Here is a 15,157-nt window from a genome sequence, read left to right on the forward strand (position 1 = left end):
AACCGTGACAGGACTTGACTTCACGCGATGATGTCGAGTGCTTTTGACCGCGTTAGTCTGGGGATGATAAAGCTGTCATGCTTCCCCAGATTTCTCCATCATTCAACCGCTTCTTCTCCGCATCCTCGAGAACACACACTACTTCTCCACTCCTGTCTTGCTCTTCAGTGTTTACAATATGGTTACCCGCAGCAATTCGGTCGCCAGCCGGAGTGCCAACATCCAGCAGCGCGCCTCCCAGATCGCTGGTCAAGTCGCGGCTGAACAAGGCTGGTTGGAAAGCAAGCTGAAGCCGAAGAAGATTACCGCCAGATACCCCATCAAAGGCAAGGCCTTGTTGTTCGCAACATGCGGCTTTGGTAGCCTCGGTGATGCTCTGTTTGGTTACAACTCCGGTACGTTTAGATACTTGCGTATTTAAGGAAGGATGCTGACTTTGCTAGGCATCATGTCTGGCCTGCTGGTCAACCCGGTGTTTGTCAGACGCTTCTTCAGCGACTATGGTGGTGCCGACGGCAGTACGGCTGCAGTCAATCCTTCTATCACAGGAATATCCGTCGCTTGCTTACAAGCCTCCGCCGCTGTGGGAGCTCTCATTGCTGGACGTCTCGGCGACATGATCGGTCGCAAGAGGACTGTTCGTCTCGGTGGCCTGATCTACTTTCTCTCCGCCTTCATCCAGATATTTGCTCCAGGCTTCGCAACTTTTGTCGTTGGCCGAACGATCCAAGGCTTCGGAGTAGGCTTCCTCTCTATGACAGTCCCCATCATTCAAACCGAAATCGCGGCACCCCACGCTCGAGGCCTTATGGTTGGCATCGAATACACATGCCTAATCGCAGGTTACATGCTGTCTTGCTGGGTTGACTATGGCTTCCACTTCATGCTTCCGGATAATATGAGTTGGCAAGGGCCGTTCATCATCCAGATCATCCTCTCTTTCATCCTGGTAGTCATGTCATTCTTCCTTCCGGAAACTCCAAGATGGCTGGCCAACAACGGATTTATGCAAGAGAGCCTCCAGACAGTTGCAGACCTTCACTCGAGCGGTGATACCGACGCTCCTCATGTGCAAAAGACGTTCTTCGAGATCCAGGAGGCCGTCGTTTATGAAGCTGAACTTGGCAAAGCTGGTTGGATGGTGAGTGAAATTCTTCACATTAAATACCTCTCATTCTGATAAACGACTAACGTGCTTTTCTCGCAGGAAATGTTTACCCGATACCGCAAGCGCACCATCGTTGGTGTCACCGTCCAAATGTTCGCTCAGCTCAACGGCATCAACATCATCTCATTCTACCTGCCTTCGACGCTCTCCAGTGCTGGCTTCTCCGATGAGAGGTCTCTTCTCTATACCGCTGCAAACGCCATCCCTTATACAGCAGCTACTGTCATCACCTGGTGGTTAGCCGATCGATGGGGTCGCAAGCCTCTCCTTATCCTCGGCGGTGTCGTAATGGCCGTATTACTCGGCGTCGTCTGCGCCTTCACAGAAGCCTCCATGCCCATCATGACCCGAGCCAACGGCCAGTATGCTTTTATCATGCTCTACAACATCGTCTACGGTTTCACCTGGGGCCCAATGCCGTGGTTGTTGCCTGCGGAGATCTTCCCGCTCCGAAGCCGCAGCAAGGGTATGGCTCTAGCGACTACATCCAACTGGATCTTCAACTTCATCATCGGCATGGTTTCGCCTGATGCTTTTGCGGGTATTGGCGGATACTTCTACCTCGTTATCGCCAGCTTCTGCCTCTTCTCGGCAGGGTTGGCTCACTTCTACTACGTGGAGACGGCGAATCATTCGCTGGAGGAGATTGCAATCGCATTCGGAGACAAGGCTTTCGCGGATGGAAACGATGAGGTCATGTATACTGTCAAAGACGACGATGAGAAGATCCACAACAATAAGGTCTAAAGAGCTGTGGGCTATAGAAGGCGAGGCGAAAAAAGGAGATACATTTTGTAGACTTCATGGAAGTATACCACATGCTGTTGCTTCACATACATGCGATGATCAAATATATGTTATTGTACCCAAGAAGAAGCAAACTCTCAATTAGGCTTATACTATTCTAGCCGTTGAATGTGAGAATCATGAAGCAATGAATTAAATATATAGCTCAAGCAAGCTTGGCTATGTATTTCTCTAAACTTAACCCTAAGTTAACAACAAATTGCCACTGGGTATTACCGCGAAAGAATCGCGACCAGATGTTCAGTACAGCAACACCAAGCGCGAACGGCTCGCTGGGTACAGCTAGGATACTGTCACTCTCTTCAGCATCGTCGAAATCGATCACCGCATACGCTTCTTTAATGATGCATCGAACCCAATGAAGGATACGATGCTCTGACCGCGATAGTAGGTCCTCCCGAAATGGCCTCGGGATGGAACATAGCCATTTTCCAAGGAATATAGCACACTCGAAGCTCGATATGGCATGCTGAACGCTCCAGAAGAACGCTTGGCTTCGCGCAACCCTGTCGATTCCCAATCTGACAGGTATACTAAGTGCATGTGTCGAATACAACAGGGCCGATAATAAGTTATCATTGCGTTCAATGTCCGGAACGTGGGCTAGACCGTTAGCTATGACTTCGGCACTGCGCGATTCCAGGTGACGGTAAGGTCCAATATCGAGTGAAAGACGCACGTAAGCCACCACCAATAGTGCGCTCGATGTGAATGGAATAGGCCCACTCTCGTTGTTGGGATCCAGCATTGACTCAGGAGTTTGTTGCCAAAGTGAGGTCCACGCGCGGAGAGCGCGACTGATGACATGCAACTCTGTAGCTGATATAGTTGCAGGTGATGTAGCGGGAAAGGAAAGTTCCCGCACTACATGTATCCGCTGAAGCAGTGCATGAAGAAGGATATAGTTTCCGATCGGACTTGGTATCGGATGTACTAGCTCTGAAGTATGTCAGTTGATCTCCTGTTATTGATAGGGTCACTAGTCGGGTAGCTTACCTTGATTTGCCGTCCCCTGCAGGAGTATTGACAACGCTTGTTGGAAGGGCATGTGGTCCTCTCGCCCCTCCCGTTGTAGCGCAGACCATTGTGCGGCGCTGCTAGCTTGCCAATCTTGGGTGCAGCAAGGCAATTGCAAATGAAGTTCGCTACTCCAAAGTAGGGGATGAATATTGTATGCGATGCTATGCACATTAATGTAACAGAACGCCACCAGCTTGGTACGTCTGGACGATTCGCGCTGTACCCAATGGTCCCACATTGCTGCTCTAGAGGTCGAAACATTTCTGCTAGGCTCCTCTTCCTTGAGGCCAATGTCTCGAAGAGTCTGTACTAGAAGACCTCTGAGTGCGAACGCTTGCTGCAGTAGGTCTTTTCTTTCCCATGTCGCAAATCCTACCAGGATCAGTAGGGTCTTCGCTAGATCCAGAGGCGACCACGGTCCTGTTCTTCTGGTGGCAAAATGCGCCTCTGGTGAGAGTATGTTGGTCGAAGCGATAAAAGCAAGAGTCTGCGGACCAAAGTGCGATTCTTCCTGCCGCAAACGTTCGAACACGATAGCTTTTGATACGCGAAAGAGACGCTCGGAGCTTCTTCGCTCGAAGCAATACTGTGCTCCAGCAGCACACATAGCCAAGGTCAGCTCCAGAGGTGAACATGATGGTTTGTATGTTGGCGCATGAATGAAAGGGAAATGCGAGTGGAAGCCGCCAAAGAATGCGGTGATGTACCTAGTGAGAGTATGTCGAGAAGGTATCTGGAAATCGGAGATTGGAGAAGGAAAGCTCTCAAGCAGCGACACCAGAAAGTTGCGATGTTCATCCGTGACGTTGTATGTTCCACTCCTTGTTCTCTTCTCACCATCTTCCCCATTTGATTTCAAATTGACCTGATCGTCGGCCGGTGCTGATGGCAGCCAGGTGCTGAAAGGTGTGCCGATATCTTCAGCACCAGGGGATGATCGACCCTCTGGTTCTCGAGAGTGTCGCCGAGATTCTTGATGATGTTCGCCAAGTCGCATCCAGTCAAAATCGTACTCAGGGGTCCATTGGGCTGATAGGCCAACACCGTCGATGAAGTTCACAAAGTCGCGGAAGTCCTCGAACCCTTCATCGTGATATGGTGGCGCCTGCTGAAGCTCTTGGAAAGCAGGAGGATGGGTATGCAACTCAAGTTGGTTTAAGTGGACCTGTGGGACGAGATGCGCATCCACGGCCCCTGTGCCGGGGACGTTCAAACTGGGTGCGTCTATTGTCGTCGCAGTTTCAGTCGACGTTGTCGACTCTGCATCAGGGTTGCCGGCATGGTGAGTGATACGCCAATGCCTAGTAAGTAGGTCGCGCCGTGTAAAAGCTGCTCCGCAACGACAAGAGTACGGCTTCTCTCTAGTATCTATTGTGACATCAGCTCTTGCGACGCCGTTAATGTGGAGTCGCTGAGTTGGAGGCACGAACGTGTACGGGTATGGCGGATCAGGTGCTCTGCTCGCTTGAAGCTTCTTGAGCAGTGACTACAAACGTGAGCGAGGCCGTGCATGTGGTGAGAATTGTTGGAGATAGAATTGGAGTGAGGTGGGTCATCGCCTTCACTTCTAGGTTTTGCCCTCGGCCAATTAAGTCTGCGGGGTAGATAGCGCCGTGCCTAGCGGGCTATCTTCGGAGTAAGTGGAACGCTTACTCCAAGATAGCGGAACTCACGGGAGAAGCTGCCGAATGCATCGCCGGCAGGACGTCATGTCGGTGGCCTATCTTTGCGGAGTTCATGGCTGCAGCAAATCGATCAACGAGCGCCTATCTTGGTTGATTGCGACGACGCACGTTTTGACCGTTAACGAAGAAGAGTCAACCCCTTTAGCACAGATCGCTGCATGCAAGTAGCATGGCATCGCTTGCAAGATTACTCCCAGGTGTAGCAGTCATCACAGGCGCTGGAGGAACTGGTAGGTTGCACCTTGATGCGGCATTCTTCTCGTATACTCATGGTGAATAGGCATTGGTGCGGCAGTCGCCAAAGGTTTCGCCCGTTCAGGCTGTTCGCGGATCGCAATCACCGATATCAACCCGAAGACCCTCGACCAGACCAAAGACGCTATCCTAAGCATCAATCCTTCCGCTCAAGTTTTCAACAAAGCTGGAGATGTCGCTGATGAAGGTTTCGTTGACTCGTTTAATGATGAAGTATTTGCCAAGTTCAAGAGATTAGATTATGGAGTCAACTGCGCGGGCGTACTTGGGGGCGATGTCATCAAAGCAGTGGACATGACAACTGAGCACTTCGACCGACTAAACGCTATCAACTATAAGGGGTCGTGGCTTAGTTGTCGCGCGCAGTTGAGAAATATGTTGAAGCAGAAGCCCTTGGATCAGCATCCTAAGCAAAGAGGTTCAATTGTCAACATCGCTAGTCAGCTCGGTATTGTGGCAAGGCCGGGTGCTGGTAAGTTGTTCATATTGTAATATGACCAACTCGGGACTGACAAAACCCCAACAGCTGCATATTGCGCCTCAAAAGCTGCTATAATCAACATGACACGTGCGAATGCCATCGACTATTCTGATGATGCTATACGCGTAAACTGCGTTTGCCCTGGCGTGATCGAAACGCCCATGACTACCACATCGCCAGCCATGGTGGAAGCACTCAAGCCGGCCATTGAGATAGCGCCTATGAAGAGGATGGGCACACCGGAAGAAGTCGCCGATGCAGTACTCTTCTTGTGTTCAGAACAGTCATCCTTCATTCAAGGACATGCGCTAGTTGTGGATGGCGGCTACACAATAAACTGATCAATGCGTTCTGTGATGATGGGATATATATTGCATCTAAACATCTAAATTCAACAAATATGTACTTCATAGCTTCGTGGCAAGCCTTAGCTCTTGATCTTTCGGAATGCCAATCTTTTTCCAATCGTTCGCCGACTCCCACGCAAAAGCCGCATTTAGTATTTTTTGCTCCTGCCATAGGCCACTAACTAGCTGCATGCCAACCGGCAATCTGATTTCAGGATCGACACTCGAAGGAGAAAATCCAACGGGAAGCGACATAGCAGGATGGCCTGTTACGTCAAAGATAGCGGTGTTGATGGTAATGCCCATACTTGGCTTTAGCGCATCCATTGGTGCGTCCTCCCCGCGCTTCCAATCTATGTTCGGCGGAGCTACAAAAGGTGTCGTTGGCATAATGATAAGATCGTATTCCTCAAAAAGCTTTTCATAAGAGTCTCGGAGCTGTTGGGCGAGGTTCATAGTCTTCGCATAAAGACCCGGGTAGTTTTGCATGAGCGAGAGGCCATTAATGATGGTGTTTTTCGTCGATGGGAACAGCTTCTGGAATGTTTCGTTCGTCCATGGTTGCCGTGCTGCCTCGTAGGCTGTTGAGAAGAGGCCTCTCCGACCGTGCGCATAGCCCAACATGTTGAGAGTACCTGCGATTCGCTGTTGGATGGTCCAAATAGCCGGCCCTTCTAGATGGAGAGGTAGCGACACCTCTTCAACGGTAGCACCGAGACGTTCAAAAGACTGAACGGCCTTCGTCACAGTTGATCTGACTTCTTGGTTGACGAGTCGGTGCTCAAAGCCTTCTTTGAGAACGCCAATCTTCAAACCCGCAACCGAATTCTGAAGACTCTTTGCATACTGTGTAGAACCGTGTGTCGGTGCACCAAGTGTACGATCATCGTAGTCGTCTTTTCCGCTGATTGCATCCAAGCACAATGCTACGTCGCCAACTGACCTTGCTATGGGCCCAGCGTGATCATTGATAGCGTCACCGCTAGATATGCCAGTATAAGGAACTAGACCATGAGTTGGCTTTAGTCCAACACCTATATTTCCCGAAGTCAGCTCTTGACTATTGGGCACTGATTTGCGCAGTATTAATGGTACACTTACAGCCACAGAAAGACGACGGGACGCGAATACTTCCACCTTGATCGGCACCGATTGCGATGTCCACAAGACCGCCGCCGACTACTGCGGAACCACCAGATGTACTACCGCCGGCGGAGTAACCTTTTGCATATGGATTGTGAACGGTACCTTGTGCCGAAGTAAAGGATGAGGTAGAGTTGCAGAAGTTCTCGCATATGGTCGTTCCCACGACATCAGCACCAGCATCTAGTGCTCGTCTGACTACGGTAGCATCGTCATCGGGTGTCCATGCAGGAATAGCATCTGTCCCGAAGAACTGTGGAACTCCAGCTACCGCGACATTATCTTTGAGACATAGCGTCTTTCCTCTTAACAGACTTCCTTGCGGATTGCCACGTATGAGGAACTTGTGGGCCCATGCATTACCAAAGTCTTGCTCATCTGCTGACGGTCGATGTATATGCTCTCGTGGATACTTCTCAGTATCTGTCCGTGCTGTGTAGTCGGGTAGTTGAAGTATGTGCTCCGCAACGTCATGGACAGCAGCCAGTAACTGGTGGTAGTCTTGTGACTCATTTGCTGGTATGCCGTTGGTAACACCAATGCTTTCCAACACAGACTCTGCGTCGCCCACCGCCACAAGATCCTCACTTCAAGTTCGTCAGCGTGTGCTCTCGTGGAAACGAAAGGGTTGTTAATACTAACTTTAGAGGAGAATCAAAGAAAACAGACATTATGGTAAAGGGCTGCTATTAGGTGCGATGTTGCGCGACAGCTGAAAAAGATACAAATAAACACTGATGCTCTGCTATGCTACGAAACATTATACATATTCGTGTTGAAGAGGTGCTTTTACGTACAAGTTAACCAATCGCGAGTAGGTGGGTCAGTGGTTCCACAAAGCAGGCTAACGCGACTAGCTCTCCAAATGACCCCAACTCGTGGCGAAACCTGCCTCATCCAATCCACAGATACGGCCTGCCTTGTACGGAGACACTTGGCATCAATGATCTCCACATGGAACGAACCTCATTCTTTAATGTTTATGACTAGTCGGCCTTTCATCGATGCGTGCAGATACCTCTCGATGAGGCTGGGAATTTCCGAGAAGCCTAGAACGGTCAAATGTGACGAGATTCCGTACTTGGCCACCACCTTGAGCATCGATTCGACTTCTTCAGCGCTAGCGACATAGCTGCCCTTGATGGTAAGCTCATGGAATACCATGGCTTCCGAGTCAAACTGCCACTTATCTTTCGGTAGGCCCAGTGGGACCATAACACCACCATTACCCAGTTGCTGGAGGCACCAAGCGTTCGCTTGTATCGAATCGGTACACACTACGATGCCTGCAAGACCTTCGTCAGAAGTAAATTCTTGTATCTTCTTTTCGGCGTCCTCGGCGGTTGAGTCCATGATTAAATCGGGTCTCAGGTGGTCGGGCAAGTCGAGCGCAAGCTGGCGACCTTCATCACGGTTGTCCATGGCTATCGTCCTGTATCCCAGGGCTTTGGCGAATTGGATTCCAAGCTGCCCTAGACCTCCAATGCCTACCACAGCTACAGCGTCGCCTGGCTGGACCTGGGGACTAAGTTTTCGCAGTGCGCCCCATACTGTCGCCTTTTGACGATGTTAGCAACGGTGTCTCGTTTGCAAGTTGGACAGTAGACCAACTTACTCCAGCACACATCAAAGGCGCTCCCTGTTCGAAGGAAACTCCGTCTGGAAGATGCACTGTGGTGTTTGGGTCGGCCAGCATGTATTCGGCGAATGCGCCATCGTGTCTGAAGCCAGCCACGATTCGTCTTTGGCAGAAGCGCGGATCAGGACGTTTCGATCTCCGTGAGTGCTGTCGACATCCTGCACATTGTCCACACGCATTCTTGTAGTTCAAAACACCGACGCGGTCTCCGACCTTCCAGGAGCCTTGAACGTTCGTACCGACCTGTGCGATCTTGCCAGCCGGCTCATGCGAAGGGATCATAGGAAGGCTTGTCGGAAATTGCCCATTCCATACTTGTAGATCAGAGTGACAAAACCCGGCTGCATACACTTCGATAAGGAGATCATGGTCTCCGCACTGAGGTATAGCTCGCTCACATAGCTGATATGGTTTCTCATTCTAAAAGACCCTGTTAGAAACGATTCCGCAGTTTCTTGTGACGTCATCCTACCTCTACGATCTGTGCTGCGCGCATCTTATCAGGCATGTTCAATACGGACCATGAATGTACTCAAAGAGTTGTGCTGCATCATTGCGTTCAGTACCGTAGTCGTCGTCATAGCTTCATGCGATTGCTTGTCGGCACGTGTAAGACCGAATGCGGATGTCCCAAGGTCGTTGGAGAGGGGATTTGGAGGTGTTGGGGCCGGTGATAAGACGGGACTGATAAGCGAGGCGCGGTCGTGGAGAGGCAGGGGCAGCTGGCACATCCAATGACGGAATGCACAAGCCGCCGTCGGCTCTAGCACCATTCTATCTGCTAATTACCCCGCGATAGCTTTCAGGGTCGGCATCATGGCATTAAGAGGAAGCAATGCCGAATTGACCGTGTAGTCTCGTTGTTCCCGCACAAACCTGGCTAACAGCTTGTGCAATTGATCCGATCCATCGCCTTACTCAACAAACCACCATCTTTTCACACAACACAGCTATCATGGGCAAGAAGCGCGTTCTCATTTCCTACGGTGTCGATGTAGATGCGGTATGTGGATGGCTTGGATCGTATGGTGGAGAAGACAGCACCAGCGACATTTCACGCGGTCTGTTCGCTGGCACGGTTGGTACGCAGCGCCTGTTGAAGCTGTTCAAGAAGTACGACATGAAGACCACTTGGTTTATTCCAGGTCATAGTTTGGAGACATTTCCGGAAGATATGGCCGCAGTACGCGACGCCGGGCATGAGATAGGTCTGCACGGTTACAGTCACGAAAATCCGGTCGACATGAGCATGGAACAACAACGAGACGTGCTTGACAAGACATATCGCATGTTGACTGAGTTCGCCGGCAAACCTCCAAGGGGTAGTGTTGCACCCTGGTAAGCTTTTGAAAGACCATTAAGCTATGCGGTACGTTGACTAACTCCATAGGTGGGAAACGAGTCGCGAAGGTGCAGAACTGCTCCTTTCTTATGGCATCGAATACGACCACAGTATGAGCCATCATGACTGCCAACCTTACTATTTGAGGACTGGAGACTCCTGGACCAAGATCGATTACGAGAAGAAAGCCAAAGAATGGATGAAGCCGCTCGTTGCAGGCCAACAGACTGGTCTAGTTGAGATCCCAGCAAACTGGTATCTTGATGTATGTGCAATCAGTGGTACAACGTAAAAAACGCGCTTACATATGACATTAGGATCTACCGCCTCACATGTTTATCAAATCCTCACCAAACAGCCATGGTTTTGTCAATGCGCGAGATACCGAGGATCTATGGAGAGATCATTTCGACTACTTCTACCGCGAATATGATGAGTTCATCTTCGTAAGTTCCAGCCAAGGTACATCCGTAATGTATTGGCTCAACTAATGCGATGCCGCAGCCAATCACAATTCACCCGGATGTATCTGGACGACCACATCTACTCTTAATGCACGAGAGATTGATCGAGCATTTCAAGAAGCATGAAGGTGTTGAGTTTGTGACTATGGAACAAATGGCGGATGAGTTCAAGAAGAAGAATCCACCGCCCGAGGGAGCGCTGATGCCATCCGAAGCAGGGCTCAAGTTGAAAGAGTAGCTAGACCTCCAAATTGATACCCTTCTCAGCTATCTGATATTGCTTCCTTAACCGATCATTCGATAACAATGGTATCACGGCTGCATTGCAGCAGTTTGTCAAGAACTAATTGGCAATCGTCAGAAGGCGGTGCCGCATAACCGTCGTATCTGTAAGGTAGTAAGATCACCGTAATGCGAAGCCTAGCTCCGCACGAACTACGTTCTAGAAGCCTAGCTCCGCTCAGGAATCGCAGTCACCTGCAGGGTGAACACTAAGAATGCCAAACCCAATCGATCGGACTCATTATACCTCCAAACTACGTACCAAGACAAACGCCAGCCTCTCCAAGCCCTCGGTCCCGAATCTCCGCAATCAGTTGGAGTTGCAATGATCCCCAATGGTACGCACCAGGAGGCTGGGATATCATTGGAGACATCCCTGCAACTGAGTCGCGTAGGCGTCGGAGTCGCCTGCACCGCTCTATCGCCACTATCAACCTCCAAAACAACGGGGCTGTGGACCTTGCCAGCCCACATTGCCCCGGATTCCAAGATACCGCGTGCTGATACCACGCGGGTTGTCCACGATCAGTGTACTGTGCAAGGATACGGCCGTTTCATGGCATACATGCGTACTTGAATATATATACCGTGGCCAAAGTACCGACAGATCCATTCATTGTTCAAGCCGAACACTGGATTCCGACACTACTGCCTGCCATCGCCAACATGTCGGCTGAAAAGCAAGAAGACATCATCGCGCCAGCGCCAAGCACCAGCTCGGAAAGCATCAACGGCAAGGTCGATATCGAAAACGATGGCGAGATTTTCAAGAGAGGAGAGGGATATGAGGATTTCCGAACGGTGTCTTGGATCCATACTTCAGTCATCTTCCTAAAACGTGAGTAACGTTACCCAGCACGTTCGACAACACCGAGACCATCCCGCTGACCATGATCATTGTATAGTCATTTTCGCGACTGGTGTACTCACCATTCCTAGCGCCATGTATACGCTCGGCGCGTTTCCTGGTGCGATCAACGTGCTCGGCTGGCAAGGCCTAAACACATGGTGCGCATTGGTACAGGGGCAGTTCCGTAACAACCATCCAGGTTGCCACTCCATCGCCGACATGGGCCAATTAGTCGGTGGTCGCATTGTTAAAGAAATCACCGGCGTACTCTTCCTTGTCGCTTTCATCATCGTAGGCGCATCTGGCATGGTCGGTGTATCGACAGCACTAAACGCACTGTCGAACCACTCACTCTGCACAAACTACTTCTCCATCATCGCGGCGATTATGGTGGGCCTTTGCGCCAGTGTGAGAAAGTTTGAGAAGATCGCCTGGATCACCTGGGCGGGGTTCGCATCTGTTTTCATCGCCGTCTTCATCGTTGTGTAAGTCAATTCTACTTTTTACACAAACGACCATGTAGACTAACATGTATGCAGCGTCGGAGTAACAACCCTCGACCGACCAGCCGCAGCTCCTCAATCCGGACCATACGACTTTGGCTACCACGTCATCGGCCATCCAACCTTCGCCGCTGGTATCACAGCTGCCTCAACAATCTTCTGCTCTGGCGCAGGTACATCAGCTTTCTTGCCCGTCATGTCCGAGATGCGCAACCCGCGCGAGTACAGCAAAGCCGTAAACTGGTGTATGGGCATTGTGACAGCAGCATACCTCTCTTTCAGTCTCGTCGTGTACAAGTGGTGCGGCAAATGGGTCGCCTCACCCTCCCTCGGTAGTGCTGGACCCATGGTCAAGAAGGTGTCCTACGGAGTTGGACTCATCGGACTCTGTGTCAGCGGAGCACTTTTTGTCCATGTCAGCGCCAAATACGTCTTCGTCCGTATCCTGAGGAACTCGAAACATCTGCAAGCCAACTCGCCGGTACACTGGGGTACTTGGCTTGGTTGCGTCACCGGAATGACGGTTGTGAGTTTCTTGATCGCATCCGGTGTGCCGATTTTCAACTACTTGCTCAGTCTGGCGGGGAGCATTGCGTTTGCTCCTTTGGCACTTGGCTTACCGGGTTGGCTTTGGATTTACGATCACCAGGATTACTGGAAGGGGACATGGTGGCAGAAGATCATGTATGTGCTGCACGTTATCCTGATTGGCATCTCGATCTTCTTGACGGTCGGTGGCACGTACGGCGTTATTGTGCAAATCATGGACGCGTACAGGGATGGGTCGATTGACTCGGCCTTCTCTTGTGCTGATAACAGCAACTCTTCTTAGTTAGGTTCTTTTTAGTTTTATGCACATATTCGCAGTTTTCAGGCAGTATGAGAGATACCCTCGGTCAGAACCGTAATTAGACAGCCGCTCAGTTGCGAATACATTTACATCGTTCCTCATTTGTCCATCAGCTCCGGTTAACTTTAACCATCACAACAAGCCACAATGATCACTACGCTACGTAGTACTCATACGAGTGGTTTCTCTTTTGGAATAAGCCCGACCATCTCAAGCATCCAGGCTGTAGCATTGATTAGCCCGTAGAAGAGCATGGGTATTACCTATGAGGATGTTAGTACAGATAATAGCCAAGCGCGGACTCAGTCAAATACTTACGCCGAAGAACAGATTCCCGAGAATGCCTCTGCGGAGGATGGTCTCTGCCAATTCAGTCTTGGTGATGCTAGGAGCAACGTCACTCTTGAAAGGCCCAACGAGCCTGTAAAAGGTCACAAAGCTCGCTCCGAAGCAGTATACCAAGAGTACCTTCAAGCCATGGGCCATGTAAAGTTGGCGCAATCCGGGAGCGCCACCAAAGTCTTTCGCAAGAGTACTCATGTACGCGCTGTGATCGACGCCGTATTGGATGCGCGAGGTCTCTTTGGCCAGAAGATGGTAGTGTGGGGGATCAGTGGGCATGGCCATTTGGTTCGTAATTAGCGCTGTCCACCACATGGCTTGCTGTTCGGCGATGGGAGGAATGGCGCCGACACCGGGTCGCACAAAGCCGATGAAAGATATGCTAGGGTCTACTGGCGAGACGATATTGCGGATGGTAGCGTCGGATGCCGTGGGATATGAAGGATCAAGGAAGTAAAATGACTGCTTGTAACCAGTGCAGTAGACTACACAATTAGGTCGTACTTCTGTGTTCTTCATGCGTCTCCAGTCTTTTCGGTCTGGACGCTTTTCGAATATTACCCTGCCTGTTTCGTCTATTCGCTCAGGAAATGTGCATGTATCGACCCATTTCTTCGATTGCGCATCTTCGGGCGGATCTACGTAGCCATTGCCAAGGAAAGCAAGAGGGTGGCCCTCTTTGTACGGACGGTTCAGATATGGCATGGCTTTGCTACTCTTGTTTAGGAAGACGAAAGCTCTTCCTAGTCGATCATGTGGTAGTGCACCAACATGCTGGCTATATGAGGTCAGTACGTATTAGCTTGTCATAATTGGATAAGAGCTCACTTCATGCCCGCCTGGGTGCCGGTCAAGAACCATAGTACGCGCTTTATGACAAAGTCGGACACAAACCAACGGAAACGACTAGCAGCTATCGCACGATGCACGTAGGCTGTCTCGAAGAGGTTGGTAATGAGACCATCGATGGGTAGGCCTCCTTTGAACTGCTTGCCGAACACTTTGAAACGTGAAAGCGCCTTTGGGAAGGACAGGAAACCCGTTCTGAAGCACATAGTAACCGAGTTCGCATCACCCTTCATAGCTTCATAAGCAATGTCTAAGTGTGTTAGCCTATACTTAATCACTATGTCCCCATGTAACATACCCATGGCAGTCTCTCCACAACCCATGATGAGAATGTCTTTGCCTGTAAGCTGCGCCCGCTTCTTGTATTGTGAGGAGTGGAATGCTTCGCCTTTAATGTTCTCGATGCCGGGGATAGCGGGAACGTTGGGCTCGACATGCAGTCCAGTGCAGACAGCGACATGGGAGCAGTCGAAAGTGCGTTCCTTCCCATCAATGTTCTTGTCAACATATCTAACACGGTGCTTCCACTTCTGATCAGCCGATTTGGCTATGGGTTCGATTTTATTGACTCTACAGCCCATCTTCATGAGCGGTTGTAAATCGAACTTGTCCACATAGGCTTGCAAGTACTCGACATATTGCGGGAGCGAGATGTGGTCCGGTGCTGAAAGCGGAAAGCGGTGGTCGGAAAATGTAGTTAGTTGCTTTGACGATACCAGCTCGGCATTCTCATAGGCACGATAATGAAAGGTGCCTCCGACGTTGTCTTCTCTGAGGGAGGGTATTAGGTCACCTGATAGTCGACCTGATGTGGGTTGGGGATAGTATACTTACGCCTCGAACAAGACAGCCTCTATCGGTCGCTCAGGCGTCGATGCCTGTAGCAACGTCTTCAGGGTTGTCAATCCACCCGGGCTTCCGCACCATTAGCATGTGATGTTCAATGTGGGAAGGACCGGCGCACCCAGCTCCAATGACGGCGACCCGCATCACGGGAAGCTTGTCGGTTCCTGCCATCTTCACAATTGAGCAGACTCAAATGATGTCTACAAAGTGCATCAGAAGAGTGGTGTTCCAGAGTCTAGAGGTGTACATCTCGCGTGGCCAACGCTGGAGGTGGGCATGCAAGG

The 15,157-nt window shown here is 50.6% G+C and overlaps 8 protein-coding genes across 8 annotated transcripts; 4 read left to right on the forward strand and 4 right to left on the reverse strand.

Moving 5' to 3' along the window:
* Positions 1-178: 178 nt before the first annotated feature.
* Positions 179-1,915, forward strand: ALTATR162_LOCUS813 (uncharacterized protein; the record flags this gene model as incomplete). Its single annotated transcript, XM_043308407.1, has 3 exons — positions 179-395; positions 444-1,141; positions 1,208-1,915. The coding sequence occupies 3 exons, from the start codon at positions 179-181 to the stop codon at positions 1,913-1,915; spliced, it is 1,623 nt and encodes a 540-aa protein (XP_043164342.1).
* Positions 1,916-2,908: 993 nt separating this feature from the next.
* On the reverse strand, positions 2,909-4,507 carry ALTATR162_LOCUS814 (uncharacterized protein; the record flags this gene model as incomplete). Its single annotated transcript, XM_043308408.1, has 4 exons — positions 2,909-2,914; positions 2,972-3,156; positions 3,197-4,363; positions 4,426-4,507. The coding sequence occupies 4 exons, from the start codon at positions 4,505-4,507 to the stop codon at positions 2,909-2,911; spliced, it is 1,440 nt and encodes a 479-aa protein (XP_043164343.1).
* Positions 4,508-4,849: 342 nt separating this feature from the next.
* On the forward strand, positions 4,850-5,757 carry ALTATR162_LOCUS815 (uncharacterized protein; the record flags this gene model as incomplete). The annotated part of the gene is made up of 3 exons (XM_043308409.1): positions 4,850-4,910; positions 4,961-5,407; positions 5,462-5,757. 3 exons carry the CDS (start codon positions 4,850-4,852, stop codon positions 5,755-5,757), a joined length of 804 nt encoding a protein of 267 aa, XP_043164344.1.
* Positions 5,758-5,823: 66 nt separating this feature from the next.
* ALTATR162_LOCUS816 (uncharacterized protein) lies at positions 5,824-7,577 on the reverse strand (the record flags this gene model as incomplete). Its single annotated transcript, XM_043308410.1, has 3 exons — positions 5,824-6,797; positions 6,865-7,493; positions 7,549-7,577. The coding sequence occupies 3 exons, from the start codon at positions 7,575-7,577 to the stop codon at positions 5,824-5,826; spliced, it is 1,632 nt and encodes a 543-aa protein (XP_043164345.1).
* Positions 7,578-7,872: 295 nt separating this feature from the next.
* Positions 7,873-9,053, reverse strand: ALTATR162_LOCUS817 (uncharacterized protein; the record flags this gene model as incomplete). Its single annotated transcript, XM_043308411.1, has 3 exons — positions 7,873-8,463; positions 8,522-8,965; positions 9,018-9,053. The coding sequence occupies 3 exons, from the start codon at positions 9,051-9,053 to the stop codon at positions 7,873-7,875; spliced, it is 1,071 nt and encodes a 356-aa protein (XP_043164346.1).
* A 447-nt stretch (positions 9,054-9,500) lies between these two features.
* On the forward strand, positions 9,501-10,589 carry ALTATR162_LOCUS818 (uncharacterized protein; the record flags this gene model as incomplete). The annotated part of the gene is made up of 4 exons (XM_043308412.1): positions 9,501-9,883; positions 9,936-10,152; positions 10,205-10,333; positions 10,392-10,589. 4 exons carry the CDS (start codon positions 9,501-9,503, stop codon positions 10,587-10,589), a joined length of 927 nt encoding a protein of 308 aa, XP_043164347.1.
* Positions 10,590-11,299: 710 nt separating this feature from the next.
* On the forward strand, positions 11,300-12,818 carry ALTATR162_LOCUS819 (uncharacterized protein; the record flags this gene model as incomplete). Its single annotated transcript, XM_043308413.1, has 3 exons — positions 11,300-11,471; positions 11,539-11,968; positions 12,023-12,818. 3 exons carry the CDS (start codon positions 11,300-11,302, stop codon positions 12,816-12,818), a joined length of 1,398 nt encoding a protein of 465 aa, XP_043164348.1.
* A 188-nt stretch (positions 12,819-13,006) lies between these two features.
* Positions 13,007-15,044, reverse strand: ALTATR162_LOCUS820 (uncharacterized protein; the record flags this gene model as incomplete). Its single annotated transcript, XM_043308414.1, has 6 exons — positions 13,007-13,099; positions 13,155-13,956; positions 14,007-14,277; positions 14,326-14,798; positions 14,862-14,942; positions 14,992-15,044. The coding sequence occupies 6 exons, from the start codon at positions 15,042-15,044 to the stop codon at positions 13,007-13,009; spliced, it is 1,773 nt and encodes a 590-aa protein (XP_043164349.1).
* Between the last annotated feature and the right edge of the window lie 113 nt (positions 15,045-15,157).

This window comes from Alternaria atra (assembly GCF_907166805.1).
Source record: "Alternaria atra isolate CS162 genome assembly, contig: 21, whole genome shotgun sequence".
NCBI lineage: Eukaryota > Fungi > Ascomycota > Dothideomycetes > Pleosporales > Pleosporaceae > Alternaria > Alternaria atra.